The sequence below is a fragment of the Passer montanus genome, unplaced genomic scaffold (assembly GCF_014805655.1).
Source record: "Passer montanus isolate IOZ18808 unplaced genomic scaffold, ASM1480565v1 scaffold7, whole genome shotgun sequence".
NCBI classification, from domain to species: domain Eukaryota; kingdom Metazoa; phylum Chordata; class Aves; order Passeriformes; family Passeridae; genus Passer; species Passer montanus.
The window spans coordinates 11,153,379-11,170,513 of NW_024372147.1; the positions used below are offsets into that span (position 1 = coordinate 11,153,379).

The 17,135-nt window shown below is 34.7% G+C and overlaps 1 protein-coding gene across 2 annotated transcripts in view; it reads left to right on the top strand.

Moving 5' to 3' along the window:
• PTPRD (protein tyrosine phosphatase receptor type D) overlaps positions 1-17,135 on the top strand; it is a 1,150,086-nt gene that overhangs the window by 1,057,933 nt on the left and 75,018 nt on the right. For both annotated transcript variants that reach the window (XM_039729799.1, XM_039729798.1), the window contains 4 exons: positions 45-254; positions 3,549-3,709; positions 9,045-9,059; positions 11,474-11,586. In XM_039729799.1, coding sequence (XP_039585733.1) covers positions 45-254; positions 3,549-3,709; positions 9,045-9,059; positions 11,474-11,586 — 499 coding nt within the window. The remainder of the gene's footprint in view (positions 1-44; positions 255-3,548; positions 3,710-9,044; positions 9,060-11,473; positions 11,587-17,135) is intronic.

Consider the following 17,135-nt stretch of genomic DNA (forward strand, 5'->3'; position numbering starts at 1 on the left):
TCTCTCTCTCCCCCCCCTTTCTTTCCCCTACCTTCATTTTAAAGCTGCTTAAGGAGATAGCTAGGAAACGCAGAAGCATTCGTCTTGGGAGGGAAGTTGAATTAAAGCCATATATTGCAGCTCACTTTGAAGTTCTTCCTACGGAATTCACACTGGGGGATAAGAAGCATTATGGTGGATTTGAGAATAAGCAGCTGCAGAGTGGTCAAGAATATGTCTTTTTTGTGTTGGCTGTAATGGAGCACTCTGAATCGGTAAGTTAGTTAATGTTTTTCAATCTCAAAATACCTTACACAATCATGAAAACATTTTTTCAATGTTTATTCCACTTCTCTAAATCTTTTTTTAACACTACATATCAGAGCATCTTTACAGTGAGTGTTTCCTTACTCAATGCCCATTAATTCCTTAAACTCTTCTATTCTGTTTGCACCTTTGTGTATTACTTCAGTGTATAACTGAAACCTAAAAGTCACCTTTTATTAGCTGTGTCATGATCATTTGAAAATTACATTGTGAATTATTTTTGACCATGGACACAGTTGCTGAGACATGAACTTCAGAGCAGCATTTTTCTCTATGTATTTAAAAGCATTTAAAAGCTGTCTTTTGATGCTACCATTGAATAATGGTATAAAATATACAGGGTTCTTGGAAAGATCAGTTGAACTAGAGACATGCACAGCTACTCTCTTTAGTTACAGTCATTCCATAACAATTTTATCAGTAAATTTTTAGAAAGTTAGAAAATAATTCAATAGTAGGGAAAATTCCTGAGGTGAACTAAATAATGAGCTGTCCTTTCTCTTTCCATAATTTGTTTTGTAGTCACATCCCTTTATGCATGAATTAACCTAATGCATGTGATGTATTAAAAAATTTAAAAAAAGACAGATGTAAGGCTTTTGAAAGATGCAATACACACTAGCCTTTTAACATACAGTGTGTAATACAGTATGTTTCTATTTCGTAACTTAACCTGACAGGTACATTTGCAGGTTCAATCACTTGAAACTCCAACACCAATACTCTGAATTCTAGTCAAATACTTGCAGTGTATAACCCTGCAATTGCTTTCTTGGTGTCAATGGAATGTGCCTAGTTAAGCATGATGAGGAGGTAATTCCACTTTGAATACTTTTAGACACATAGCTTCATTTGAAAATAAAGTAAATGCCTCCTGCAAGCTCTAACATAAATCAAAAGTTCTCTTTTCACTTTTTGACATGGGCTGCATAGACAGATAATTCTGAAGGTGTTGCATCCGAAAGGTTCAGATTGGAAAAGGTAGACAGTTTTTTACTATAAAGTTAAGAGGCCATAAATCTGTATGTCATAAATTACCTGTACTAAAATGGATCTTCTCAATATAAAGTGCAATTTCTTGTGGTTTTTTTAATGTTAATTAAGGTATAAATGACCTAAATGTATTGCTTTGTTAGAAATCAGGATGAAAAAGCAGGAAGTAGGTTTGCAAACTGACGCATATGGCAAAATGTGTATAGGGTCCTACTCTTGAAAGACTTCAGAAGGCATTACTGAACTTAGGCTATTGATAAGACATTTCAGCATGCCATCTGAAACATTTATGTGGTTGAGAAGCATGAGGTAGTCACACGCCGTGAAGAATTTTTACGGATGTGTGAGATTCAGCTTTCAATGACTTTCAATGCTCCAGTGTATCAGCTCCCAGTATATATAGCTGATTTTCTTCTAGGACTACAGTTTCTACTGATGTAACTTGCAAGGGATGTTTTGCTTGATATTCAGATGTTACATTTTACATAAGACTTCTTATTCAGAGAGTACAAAATTTCTCTCTTGATTGGTAGAATAGAGAACTTGAATTAAAAGAGGTCATGGGAAGGTCTGAATTTGTTTAACTTAGTAAAATGGGAACTGGAGAGCTATGATTAAAATCTATAAATATGTTAAGAATGTCATCAAGAGGAAGGAAAAAATAAGATAATTTTTTTAAATAATGAGTCTAAATTTTTCATTAATACAGGTTGGTTTAAAATTGAAAGTCAAATTCTATTTATTGAAGAAAAGGTAGTAAGTGTTTATACTGTTGGCCTCAATATCCCTCTATATCTTTTTCAAGGCATTTTTGCTGCCTACTCCAAATCAAGAGGGGAAATACGAAGAGTTTCTTCTTGTAGCAATGAACCCTTTTTTTCTTTCTTGACAGTACTAAACCTGGGGAAAAAAAAAATCAATCTACTTGGGTGGTTCAGGAATGGAACGTGAGGACTCCCCAATTTCCATTGATCACCGATGTAGAACGTAGGGAGGTTTTTGTGTACACCAGATGCCAGGTGTATTAAAATGCTATAATATAATTGGAGATTGTTGGCATAGGTGTTAGCTCAGTAGCACTAAGTGCCTCAGCTTTGCCAGTCCTAATCCTGTCTCAAACCCTTACACTGTCATAGCCCAGAGCCTAAAACAGGGCCAAATGAAGTGTAAAAAAACATGTCCCTTTTGATAACACTTGTCCTGGCTTAGGGCATCTTTTGGAATATGGTGCAAATATAAATGGAAGCTAATCTCTTCTCCCAGTTATCTTATTCTGTTTTAGCTGACATTTCTGATCTACTACTGAATCAAGTTTTTAAGTCTTTTGCAAGAGCTGTAGCTCAAATCCTAGTTTAGTGCTGATGAAGACACACTAGCACAAACAAGAAATATGTACAAACAATTTTGCACTTCTGCCTTTGCTATAACTCAGAGTACTTAAAATGATCCAGTTTTAGCAGGCTGGCTCTTCAGTGTCTCCAGTCTGTAATTCTAACTCTGCACTCAGCCACAGATGAAACATCTCAGGTCAGGCAAGAATAAAAAAACCCTCTCTTATCATGGGTTTTATCCTAGGCCAGCTGGCTTTACACCACCTAGTAAACCAAAGATTTTCAACAACCTCTTTGGTTCATAATTCTAGTTTCATCCTTATGAAACACTGAGTGTTTAGCTTCCCTTCATATTCTACAACGAATTCTCCCATTTTTCAGTCAAATTCAAGTTATCTACACCTTGTGTAGAAATATTCTGTCAGACAGTTTTTAACTGGTCAAAATGCACTGAGTACTATTTTCGCAAGACCCTTTTCAAGGAACCTCCTACATTCGGTCCCATTTTTTTTATCTGTTGCATTGTTATGTCACAAGTACCTTTCATATTGTGCAGGAAAAAAGTGTTAAGCTGGTATGAAACTAAAACAAAACCCAAAAATTGGTAACTGGTGGGATATAATTTTCAGTGTCCTATACATTTTTTCATTCTCTGCTTAGGTTGCAAAGCGCTCTGCAAGGACTCTGCTATAGGATTTGTCTGCCAGTCATTGCTAATATGTGGAACACAAAATAAAGATGATAATAACAACACACTGTTCAATTTGAAAGTTTGTGTATTGCCTTCAATAAAAATAGCATTTGCAGTTTGCTGTATTTATTGCATCATTACCTTCTATACATTTATTTTAGATGTGGGATAGTAACATATTAATGCATTGCTTTGAGATTCAGTAAGAATTATTTTTATTTCTACAGACCATGTATGCAACAAGCCCGTATTCAGATCCTGTTGTGTCAATGGACCTTGATCCCCAACCAATTACAGATGAGGAAGAAGGCTTGATTTGGGTTGTTGGACCAGTTCTTGCAGTGGTGTTTATCATCTGTATTGTTATTGCTATACTTCTTTATAAAAGGTAGGTTTACCTTTTCATTTTCTTGCAAGGTATGTCATTTCCCCCCTATACTGGTCACTTTGTAATATTGTTCTACACTGTATTTTTGTGCTACAATATTAACTTTCATTGCTTTGGAACATTTTGAAATTTATTAATGGCTTCCAGAATGCTGCACAAAATTTTCACTGAATGTTTCCAATAATTACAGGTATGTGAGTACATTTTTATGCTGATGATAGTATATTAACACTGTTGCATTTAAATATTTTTTCCACTTTGCATACATTTGTGTGCAAAGATACATTTGTATGCGAAGAAAGTAAATATGTGCTTGCACATTAATATGTATGGAATTTACACATTTGACTTTTTAGAACTTGTTTATAGATGCATAATAGTAATGCATTAGGGGTTACATTCAGCTTGTTGTTAAATGTGATTTTCATCTCCACTCAAGTAATTTGAATTTCAACTTTTGACAGTTGGCCTCAATTTGGCAATGTATCTATATGAATTTGGAGCTCTGATCTGAGAGATTAAAGAGACATAAAATAGCTGTTTTCTACTAATCTTGCAATGAGATCAAATTTCACTCATTCTTCTTTCACTCTCTATGACACAGATTTAGTTTTGCTATTACACAAAGGACTTCCCTCTGCCTTACAACATACTTAGTGAAAACTGTGTATGATAATATAATTTATATGTAGCAGCGTTTTGACAGTGTAAATGAGTTAACACAGGTAAATCAAAACCAAAGAATAAAACTCAAAAAGGTTTTTTTAAATCTTTATATTTCATTCCTAATGCATTTGTGAAATATATTGATAAAGTAGATTTGAGGCATATTACAAAGATGCTGCCAATTTCTGGGGAGGAGACACAATAGGAATAATTTTATAAATTGAAGTATGTCTTCTAAAATTAATGGCTATGATGCTATTACCTGCATATAAATATTTAAATCTGAGCCTGTATGCTCTTCCTACCTTTGGTGTCTCCGTTCAAATACCTCTTAAGTTTCATGAAGCGAGCTCTCTTCAGATTTTGGAAAGAATTCTCTGTTTGGCAGTAAATAACCACTCCAGGGTTAACTTTACCTTTGGATTCCAAATAGATATACATTTATAGAATGGTTTCAGGGCTAGAATCATACAGCATCTGTTACTTGCAGATACTATGTCTCCTGAACATTTCTGATAGTTCACGGTGTCTCAGCCAATCAAATTAGTTACCAACTCTGTTTCTGTCAGTCAGTTCAAAAACTGGTCATTGGAGGTGTGCTAAAAGTGAAATACTGCTTTCTTCTAATTATTTTAAAAGTAGATCTCCCATACTACAAAAAAAAAAAAATCTGAACAATAATATGTTAAGCAGATGTACAACTGCTTTGAGAGTTACTGGTTACATTTATGGAACCAAAATAACAGTCTTCCAATCTATTACCAAAAAAAAAAAAAAAAAGAGAGAAAGGGAATATTCCACATACGAGCAGGTAAAATTTGATCATCAGTGGTGTGAAGAGATTGTCATTTGCTGGGAATGGGGGACATGTTTTCCATCTGTTATTTACAAGTGTACTAGAACTGTTTGGGCAACTGTCCATATGTATTTATTTATTTTTCTATTTTCAGCTGTTTACTCTAATTTGTTAAACTGCAATGATTTGGCAAATTACCTCCAAGAAATTATGACTGCAGTTTTAGCAGTCTGTGATCCTCTATGAGCTTTTATTTCTGTAAAAATGTAATATGTAATTGGATATTTTTCCAAGAGTAGGTAACCTGAATGCAAGCTTACTGCTAGACTTTGATAGATTTGTTGACTGTAGAAGAGCAATGACAAGACAGTTGGCATATTTAACATATTGCTTCAAGAAAACAGTGAAGATTAATTTGTGAGTTAAATAGACTTAATGTGGCTGCAGGAGTTAGATGGGGAAAATATATTAAAGAAACAGGCAAACAGTAATTTTTGTGGATACAGAAAATTTTACAAGTATATTTCTAGAATATATTAGGGTTTAAGAGCAACAAGAATGATAGTGAGAAAAGAAAATGAAGGTAGAGGACATCATTCTAGTTATAAACATATATGCAAAAATATTAGAGAGGATTTTGTTAAAGAATGTGCAGTACACATTCTTTGACCAGTAAATGACTGTGTCTTCTGAAGTGCAAAGGGTAGTAACTCAAAAAAAGGTCAACTATGTTTAATTCCCTTTGTCCATAGAAACCTTTTTGATCAGATTTGGACCACTAAGCTCTTGATTTACAATACTACTTATACATTTTAATTACAATCACAGAGAAATTATGACTGCAGTTTCCAAAAGAATAATTTTATGGGGAGAATTCTTCCTCTTCTTTAAAACAGACATTATTAGATAGTGTGGATAAGTTTCATGGGTTGGTTTGAAATATATTTAACTGTTGCAAAGACATGGAATGCATGTTTGAACTCTTTATTATTTGTTGTTAAGCTGTAAAATGGTTATTGCCTCTGCATTTACTTTTCTTAAAATCTGAAAGCAAAGATATTACGTGGACAAGTTCTTGGATTGTGTATTGGAATATAGCCAAAAGGTCATTGCAGCTTAGTAAATAACAGTAATAGATGAGAATAATATTGAAAAGTACCTCTTCTTGTCATTGGGCATATTATTGGTATAATAGCCAACAGAGATGAGGCCAGTTAATATCCTGTGTGCAGAGGAACTCACAGATTCACAGAATCAAGGAGCCATACCTCTGGAGTGTGTCTCATCTTAGCCCTGCTCAGACCATGGTCACCTGCAGTTTGTTCAGAGGCAAAGTTTAGTACAGCTAAGAATGGAAACACAATGACCAACTTGTTCTCATATTCAACTATCCTCACAGTAAAAACTATTTTTTCCTGAGTTACAGTCGACTGTGTCTTGGCAAATGGAACTGTCTTGGCCATTAACCAGTTCAGTGTTGTCTGTCCTTGCAGCAGTGAATCCACCCTGCAGTCATAGTAAACAGAGACACCTATTTTGGAGCAGATCTTTCCATCTATTAAACTTTATAAACAATCAAATCAAGAGATTCAAGTAAATTAAATAAATGTTGCTTCCTTTTTGGCCATTTTCTTGTTGACAAGAAAATAAATATTTTCTTTGTTCAAAGATGGAGAATCTTATTCAGCACAGTCAGATTTGTATCCAAAAACTCAAACAAAAGCAAACCCAGATAGAGAGATAGATGGTGTAAGTCCTAGAGAAAATGCCTAACCATTAAGATGTCTGCTTAAGCCACAGTTTATATGTATTTTATGTGTTTGATACATGTTCAATTACATAGGATTAGGTTGATTAGGAACTTACTTTGTGAATGTTAAAGAGCTCCAGAAATTGTGTGGTGTTTCTCAGAAATGAACAAACTGGAGAGAAACGTGATTGTCCCCATAGTGCCTCCTGTCGTCTCATTCTCAGGTTTTGAGTGTATTTTTCTTTTTTTTTTTCTTTTAACAGATTAATTTATGTGGATATTCCTTGTAGTTTTTAAGAAATCACATATTCCCTAATTTCAGTTTTCCACTAATGAAGAGCAAAAGGTTCCTCATTCTAGGAAATTTCTAGGAAATTTCAATTTCTGAGGAAGTTAAAGCCATCTTGACAGATTTTGTATTGTTTGCTTTTATAAAGTAGTGCAGATTTTTGATTTGGTTCAGAAGATTGTAGCCTATACTTAAATCTTTTGAACATGGTAGCTCCAGCACTGAATCATAGCATCATGAATTAGTTTGGGTTGGAAAGAACCTTTAAAGATTATCTAATCCAACACCCTGCAATAAGCAAGGACATTTTCATCTAGGTCAGGTTTCTCAAGCCGCATCCACAGGCCTTGAAGGTATCCACCTCTGTGGGATATCTAATTAAATAGTGCTTCATAGCCTTAATAATAATAATTAGGAAAAAAAAAATATTTCTTCTGGCTAGTCTGAATCTACCCTCTTTCACTTTAAAACCATTACCCCTTGTCCTGTCATTATGGGCTCTACTATAAAAGCCTGTCCCCATCCTTCTTATGAGTCCCTTTAAGTACCAGAAGGCTGCAAGACAGTCTTCCAAAGCCTTCTGTTGTCCAGGCTGAACAATCCCAGTTCTCTCAGCCTTTCTTCTTCCATCCCCGTGATCATTTTTGTGACCCTTTTCTGGATCTACTCCAAGAGATCCATGTCTTTTTTGTACTGATGACCCCAATACTGGATACAGCACTCCAGGTAGGGTCTCATCAGTGTGGAGTATAGGGGAAGAATCACCTCCTTTGAACTGCTGGTCCCCTGCTGAATCTTGAGCTATAAGAAGAAATATGCTTCTAAGACAAAAAAACCCAGATGTTAAAAAAGTTTTTACAAGCACAGAAATGCAAAACAGGAAAATGGGAAATCTTAAGTGATGATGAAGAATTTTAAAGACTTTCTCATACTGTGTGTCATCTGGTCATTGCAGAGTACAAGCTATTAAAATGGTTGTAGAAACCCTGTTTACTATGATCAACACAGAGAAAGATGAAAACTGTAGTTATACTATGTGTGTATAATAGAACATGTTGGTGGGAGATAATAAATTATTTTTCCTGTTCATCTAAACTTTATAGATCATAGATCACTACAGATCTATACAGATCACTGTAGACCTCTAGTACATATTATTAATTCTTAATCTAAATAGGCATGTAATACTTCATTAAATAAAGATTTATTATTCATTTTCTTTCCAGGGTACTGTTAAAATTTTCTTTTTATTTTATTACCTGGTTTTGTAAAACAGTTTGAGAAAATTTTAATTTATTGTTATTACTGTTTTTTAAATTTAGTACAGGTATTATGTGTCTCATATATTTACCCTTGTTCATCACTTTGTTTTCTCTTCCTCTTCTCCCTTTTTCTCCTTCCCATTCTAGTCTGGCCTCCACTTTCATTTTTCCTCTCTTCCCTCTCTCGTCTTTATTCCCTTTAGAAAGCAAGAAGGAGCTACATCTCAGTGAGAAGTAATTTTTCAATGCCATGTTAACATTACTTTCATGGCTCAAATTAAACACCCATTCTCCATTGTCTCACTGGCTAAAATTTGAAGTCTCATTTCTTGAGATAGAGGTGTATTTTTCAACAGAAGATTCACTTTGGACATGACCTTGAGGCCTCCATTTATTCTGTGATTTCCAAGCATTAAATATTTTGATGAGCTATCATAGCTTAATTTGGTTTAGTTACATATCTTTACTGCAAATCAAAATTTCTTGTATCTCCTATTTTTATGATTATTCCCTGTGCTGCCGGTCAACTAACATTTCACCTTTTCTTCCCTCCTTGCTGCATTAAAATGGAGCAGTAAACCTGACAGGTGAGAAGTGAAAAATAATCACTCTTCATTTAATAAAGAAAAGGAGAAAAAAAAAGAAAAAAAAAAAGTAATCATGATAATTATCTAAGACAAAGCATCTGTCAGTCTTAAGTGAATGTAGGCAGTAATCTATCAATGAGGGCAAGTGCAAGATTTGCTATGTTATTTACAGCACTGAAAAGTAATGTAATACAAGCAGCAAAGTTTCACTAAGGTTTTTTTTTTGTCTCCATGGAGTAAATTTTCAAGACATAGCAGAGCTCAACAGTGCTCGTGTGATTTTATTTGTGTTTTAGTGATGTGCAAGAAGTGGTTGTACGCAATAATCAAAGCTCTTGAAGGAATCCATGGTTGTAGTTGAGGCTATCACTGCTCTGAATCTTCGTAATGTCTCATATACATAAATTCAATACTGACTTACAGTTCTACCAGTGAAAATTATACAGTGATATAATTTTTCCATTCTGGATTTTTTCCCCACTTATCTCAGGATCTTTGCATAATCTGGGAGAATTGAGATGTCTTCTAGTGTCTGGAGAGATTAAAAAAAAACCAGAATACTCCTCCAATTAATAATACATAATAAACCATTCTATTATTCTATAAGTATTCAAAATATTCAGATGCATGATTGGAAGATATTTTAGTTTTATTACATTAATAAAATTATTTAGTTTTATTTATTTAATAAAAAATAGTTTCATTTAATAATAAAAATTAGGGGAGTTTTATTTATTAATAAAAATTAGTTTTATTTAGTTATTTAGTTTTATTTTATTAATATGAAATTGCAGCGTGATACTAACTTACAATAAGAAAAAAGTTAAATTAAGCTTGTCCCTGGACAGTTCCAGAAACTTAAGGAGACTTAAGACTCCTAGACTTAAAGAGAAGGAAGTACAGGGTAAAAGACTTTTTGGAAGCTATATCACAAATCTTTGGTAAGAGGAAAGAGCATCTAGGGCCAAGTGCTACTGTGAAAGAAGTTTGGAATAGTCAAAAGAAAGGAACCTCAAATGAGCTTATATTTACTAATTTTGTTTTAAAAAGATAAAAAACAGAATCAGCAGATTTAAATTTTTATTGCTTCCATAAAGAGAAGTTAATACATATGTTAAGGTGTTTGCTGGAGAACAGGTGGAGTGTTTTTACAGTAGAACTTCTTCTTTTTTCCAATAAAACCACAGGAGTAGTGACTTTCAAAAATTCAGGCAATGGTGTTTTTTGCATAACTTTTGAAATCTCACTGTATGTCACCTGGTCTTCATTATTTCAAAAGCAGCCAGAAATTGACTGGAGTACTAACAGATTTATCATTGTCACATTGTGAGTCAATGAGGAAAAAGAAAGTGTTATGTTAACATAAATACTGGGCACCTGGAAAACATTCTGCTATCATTACCCTTAAAATAATCTCAGTTCTGTTTTCGCAACATAACTCTTCCTCTGTTTGCTTCTTCATTTTATGTTACATAAAAAATATCAGTCACATTGTGTTTTCATTCAGGACCCCACAAATCACTTGTGAAGAAAGATTCCACTGTCTGTATAAAAATGCAGAGTGGTAGCTACTCTTCATGTAGCACAGTTCTCCATGTTTTACATCAGATAATGATACATACAGATAACAGAAGTCAGTTTTAACAAAAAATGTCACTGAGAACAGACATTGATTCTGCTTCTCTCTAGAGAAAGGGAAACATAGACAACTTTCTTTCGCTTTTTTCTCTTTCATTCTGTCAATTTTTTTAGTTTTATTGTCCTTCCTTTGCAGTGAAAGTATTACTTTGATTAGAAATATTCATACAGATCTAAGCCTTGAAAATATGTAGACCTGATAAGATGTATGAAGAATGCATATTTCTTTCAGAGATGAGAGGAAACAAAGCAAATTCTTGCAGCCTAGAAAATGAAAAGAATATGTCTTCTCAAATAGGTGTCTTCTGTACTGTTCTTTCTCATATAAAAAATACCTTAAGAATGCAAATTATTTTTAATAGCACTGCAGAGCTCTGTGTATAAGATAAGAAATATTTAATGACAATAATTGGGGTGGTCTAGGTCAAGAGTTGGCTGCTTTTTTATAAAGGTATAGCTAGGTAACATTTAAAATAGGAGAATTGTCTGAATTTTTATAGGTTTAATATTATAAAAGTAAAGTATTAGGATCACCAGAAGGATGTTCTGGAAGAGCAGTTTGGGGCAGAATGCAGCTATTTTATCTCTGACCATTTTACCACTGCAAATTGTAGGTACCCTACCCACTGCACATAATTATATTACCTTTGCACTGCATCAAATACTTTTTCAGAAATAAGCAACTTGCCTTCAGATTACAATGCCAAACATTCAGGCAGCTTTGTGAAGCTAACATGTCTATTTTCTGTTTATGTGTGTTCACCTTCTCCATGCAGGAAAAGGGCTGAATCTGATTCTAGAAAGAGCAGCATACCCAACAGCAAGGAGATTCCCTCTCACCATCCCACAGATCCAGTGGAGCTGCGACGCCTTAACTTTCAAACTCCAGGTAAGAGACAATAATATCTCACTGAGACCTCTGTGATCACAGGCTGATTACTGATGCTATTACAGAAAAGAAACATGGATTGTCTGGAAATATGTATTTTGATCGAGGGTTTGGCCGACCTTTTTTTGGTTTTTGCTGCAAAATATATTTCTTCATTAGCTTTTGAAGTAATTAAGTAATTTCTTTATTTAAAATAAAAGCCTGCTTGAAAAAAGTATGGGTGTGCTTTATTTGCTAAAATTCCAACTTAAACCCAACAATGCTAGAAAATGTTACTGGGAAATGTACATCCCTCTGTTTATTAATTATATTTTTATGGACACTTTTTTGTAAATAAACTTCCCTTTTATCTACTGCATTATCAGGTAATATATTAACATCATTGTGATTTCCACTGATTTGCAAATGTACAATACAGAAGAGGAATACATAACTAGATAAATGGTCTTGATGTTGAAAATAAGGCTGTATGTTATGATCAAGGAGGATATTAATATATCAGTAGTTTTGAGGTCAGAAGGAACACACTCTCAAATACTTAATTTTTTTTTCATTAATCACTGTTTTATTAACACTGTTTAATCTGATAGTCAAGAAGCACAAAGAGAGAAATTTTTAAAACAGCATTTTTACTGTCTTTGCAGAAGTCAACTTTTACTTAAATATGCTTTGTTTTGATTAAGTTATGTCCCAGTAGACTTGTTTTCTACTACAATATATTTGCATGGAGTCTGATCCTAATTAGATGCTAAAACTTCCTGAGCCTTATGTTTTTGTCAAGTTTATTATATTAAGTAAAAAGTAGTGAATTCAAGTTCATAAAAGCAGGAAATTAAGTGCTTGAGATGCTGAGAATTAGCTGCTGAAGTTGATATGATAAATACTATTAAAGGGTTAAGTGAACATGCAAATCTCATTCCTGATCTTCTAAATAATGACTTTATTGAGATGATGTTGCCCCTGAAGGAGTGTGCCTGCAGAGCAATGAGTGTGGCTGAAGACCCACACTTCATGCACATGGCAGATGTAGAAAGGGAAGTCTAGAGGCTTTTGTTCCAGCCTTGCTTTTTCAGTCTGTTCCAGTACACTGCTCCTAGCAACTGGGGCAAATCAGGTGTGTTTCAGGAGACCCACACTTCATGCACATGGCAGAAGTAGAAAGGGAAGTCTAGAGGCTTGAGTTTTGTTCCAGCCTTGCTTTTTCAGTCTGTTCCAGTACACTGCTCCTAGCAACTGGGGCAAATCAGGTGTGTTTCAGGAGCACATCTTCTAATTTAATTTCATCTTAGTGTGGGAATCTTGTTGACGTGCTCTGGGGCCTGTCTAGCATAGGAACTTAAACAGTAAATGTAATTAATTGAAAGGTTTTATTCAATGTCTTTCTGAGGCTGCAATTTCAGTGGTGGGTCATTGTTTCTGGGTGGTTTTCATCTGTTACTCAGCACTTTTGTAAAAACTTTAAAGAGTTTCACAGTGAAAGAAATACACATACAAATCTTTGAAACATGACAAGAAAAAATATTGTTCTTGAAGTCTAGCTTATGCCTAAAAGAAGTAATTGTTTGTATACAGGTATATAATTAGTAGAGTAAATGGCTTACTAGAATCACATAATTGTTTTGTTTGGAAAAGGTCTCTAAAATCATTAACTTCAACCATTAAACAAGCACCTTATGTTCAACAATAAGCCCTATCCTGAAGTGTGACACCCCCATGATTCTCTGAGCACTCCAGGGCCAGTGATTCCACCACTTTCCTGGGAAGCCTGTTCCAATGCCTCACGACCCTTTCAGCATGAAGGGAGTAAATGGCTTACTAGAATCACTTAATTGTTTTGTTTGGAAAAGATCTCTAAAATCATTAACTTCAACCATTAACCAAGCACCTTATGTTCAACAATAAGCCGTATCCTGAAGTGTGACACCCCCATGTTCTCTGAGCACTCCAGGGCCAGTGATTCCACCACTTTCCTGGGAAGCCTGTTCCAATGCCTCACGACCCTTTCAGCATGAAGAATTTTTTCCTAATATCTAATTTCACCCTCCCCAGTGTACCTTGAGGCTATTTCCTCTTCCTGTATCTTGTTAACTTGGAAAAAGAGATTTATTCTCCACCTGGGTTCTTTCAGGCAGTTGTAGGGAGCGTAGGGTGTCCTCTCAGCCTCCTTTTCTCCAAGCTAAACACGCCCAGCTCCCTCAGCTGCTTCTCAGAGGACTTGTGATCCAGACTCTTCCCCAGCTCCATTGCCCTTCTCCAGACACACTCCTGCACCTCAGTGTCTTTCTTGGAGTGAGTGCTCCAGAACTGAACACAGGATTTGAGGTGTGTACTGGGGGACAATCCCTGCCCTGGTCCTTCTCGCCACAGAATTGCTGACAAAAGCCAGGATGTCAGATCTGCTCAGTGACCTTCCCCAGCATCAAGGCCAGGTTGACAGGCCTGTAGTTTCCTGGATCCTCCTTCTTGCCCATCTTGTTGATGGATGTCCTATTTGGAAGCCTCTAGTCAACCAGAACATCCCCATTTAGGCAGGACTGCTGGTACATGAGGGAAGGAGGCTCAGTGAGTACTTTAATCAACTCCCTTGCTACCCTTGGGTGTATCCCCTCCAGTCTCACACAGTTGTGCATGTCTAAGTAGTGTAGCAGTTTGCTGACCATTATTTTTCAGGATCAGGGAGACTTAATTCTGCTCCCCATCTTTGTCTTCCAGCTCAGGGGACTAGATACCCACACAACAGTTGATATTGCTATTAAAAATTTAGGCAAAGAAGGCATTAATTACCTCAGCCTTTACCTCATCAATCGTCACTATGTTTCCCTCTTTGTCCAATAAATAATGGAATAATAACTAGATAGATAAGCCTAATTTTCTGCACTCCATTTATTTAGATGCAAAATCTTACCTATCTATTTAGTATTCATCATAATTAAAATGAAACATGAGGGGAAAAAACCCTGCTGCCGAGTGCTAACATATAAAATTAATTTATTGTAATTAATTTTTAATTTACATTGAGAAGGTAAAGTTATTAAGAAATGGCAGAATTTGTGGCACTTGTAGACACAGTAATTCCATGTCATTGATCTGAAAAGAGCTGGAGATTTTAAAGCGTACTTTTTCTTGCAGGGCTGTGGTTTATCTGGGAACTTTGCAGTTTTCTGTGAAGCTATTTGAGCAGAACATCTGCAATCTGTTTCTACTAGGAACTCCTCTTCTTTGCTATAATCCTTTTCACAGACTAGAGTATTACCATTATTTTTAAAAATACAGTACATCAAATGATGTTATTTTTTCCTATTATTGTACCTCTTAAGGTCCCTAGACACAGGTCAGGCCATTATACTACGCAGCATACAACCAAATAACAAGCAGAAAAATCTCACCTCAATAGATTTGTCTTACTCTATTACTCTGTTAACTTACTCTGTTAACATGTTCTTAATGTGTAAACAGCCACATTGAAATCAAGCTACACTTCTTTTGTTAGTAAAAGCAGAATTTCACTTATATTAACTTCAATTAGGGCTACCATGTAATTAAAATCTATAGTAAAATGAATTTAAAATAAATAAATAAATTAATAAATAAACAAATAATAAATAAAGATAAATTTAACCTAGGTATTTAAATCTTACTGGAATATTTATCCATCTCCCAACCACCAAGACACCATCAAATAACATGCAACAAAAATTTTTCTAAGATGAACATAGAGAAACTACAGGAAGGATATACATTCAGGATATCAGCTTTGTTGGGTTTGTTGTTCTTTCACTTTCAAATATATGGATTTGATTTTCTGTGAGGTAGCAGAATTAGATAGGGAGGCACTGCAAATGAGGTAACTGAGGGAAGGGGGTAGGGCTGATGTGGTTATGTGTTGGGTTCCTTTTACTGAGAAATCTGCTGTTGCCCTTATAAAATGAGGCATTTCTCAACATTGCCTACAGATAAAAAAAAGACAGAGTGCTGAATGTACTATCAGTACAAGTGCATCAAGGTAGATGATTTGACATAGTTATTATAATGATTTATTTCTTTAGATTATGAAGCCACAGTTTGCTTGAAGCTTTCCAGGCAGACCAAGTGCTTCCAGTGGGAGACGAAAACAATTTTGAATGAATCCATAATGTACAGAAGTATTAGAGAAAAAAATTCTAAATTACATTGGCATATATGGACTGGCAATTTTCACTTGGAGAGTTGAATGAGATGCTCCTATAAAATTATGGGTTGTCATAAACTTTAGTACTTTAAAGGATTTCTAAACAGCCACATTCCAAAAATGCTATCAATCATATATTTTATATAAGATACAGATATCAAAATAATTCGAAACTAAGTCCTTAGGGTAAATTTGAATTTCTAACCACAATTTTAAATTACTCCCAATGCAGAAGATTAGGTATAGATTTTTGACACAAAATATGAAAAAGCAATATTTTATCTTTGGTGATATTTGGACAATCATTGCGGTATAAATATGTTGTACTTGTCATAAAATTTTTAATTCAGCATGAGGATGTTACAAAATTTCACAGTCTAAACTACTAGCACAGGAAATGTCTTGCTTTCCTTTCACTTTTTATTGTCTACATTCTTCAATAATGTAAAGAGATCTAAAGAGCTCTATTCTGAAGTGTTTCCTATCTTACATTGTTCAGAAAGGATCAAATTTATTTCTGGCTTCCCTCCTCATTGGATGAAGTAACTCCATAGATAAATTTCACACTTTGCCTTAACATTTGGAATAACCCACAGTTCTGTATCTGAGACCAAGATCCCATGTCCGTGTGTGTTATCCAAAAATGTGTATGTGTTAGATAAGCCCATATGCCAGTGAGTGGGTCACAGCAGTGCCAAGTTCTCTTTGAGTAAACATGAAAATACCCAATCTCAGTAGGATTTCATTTTTAAGTCTGTTATTCTTCCATAACTGGAACAACTAAAGAAAAGTCTGTCACATTCTTACCTTTCTACAAGTTGCCTGTGAAACACAGAATTAAAATCATTAACCTGGTGCACAAATTTTAGAGGTCTCTAAGCCACATGGGAGAGTTAAGGTAAAGAAGGGGTAATAATTAAGCCTCACAAAAGTTTTCATGAAATAAGGCAGCCTGGTTGTGCAGAGGAAAATTAAGTGAAATTAAGTTGTTTGAGTGGGTTCTGAGAGATCCAAGGCTCAGGCAGACTTCAATCTGCCAGTCAGCCAGAGAAATAAATTGAGTCATGCCTCAAAAGTGACTGATTTTTTTTTATCCTCATTTAACTATAAAATGTGTCACACTTATAAGTAATTTTTTTAATTGGTTGCCAATTAAACAATTATCTCATTATATCTCATGAACTAAATAAGATGCTTTTAAATACAAGATAAATAAATAGAGTTATTACAGCTCTAAGTTAAAGACTTTTTTTTAATTAGATAAGTGCTCACTTATTCCCTGAGTTGCTAAGGAATTTCCACAAACTTATTTCCATGATAAAAAAGAAAAAGCATAAAATATTTTCAGAGGAAAAGGGTGCAAACAAAAAAAAAAGGTGGA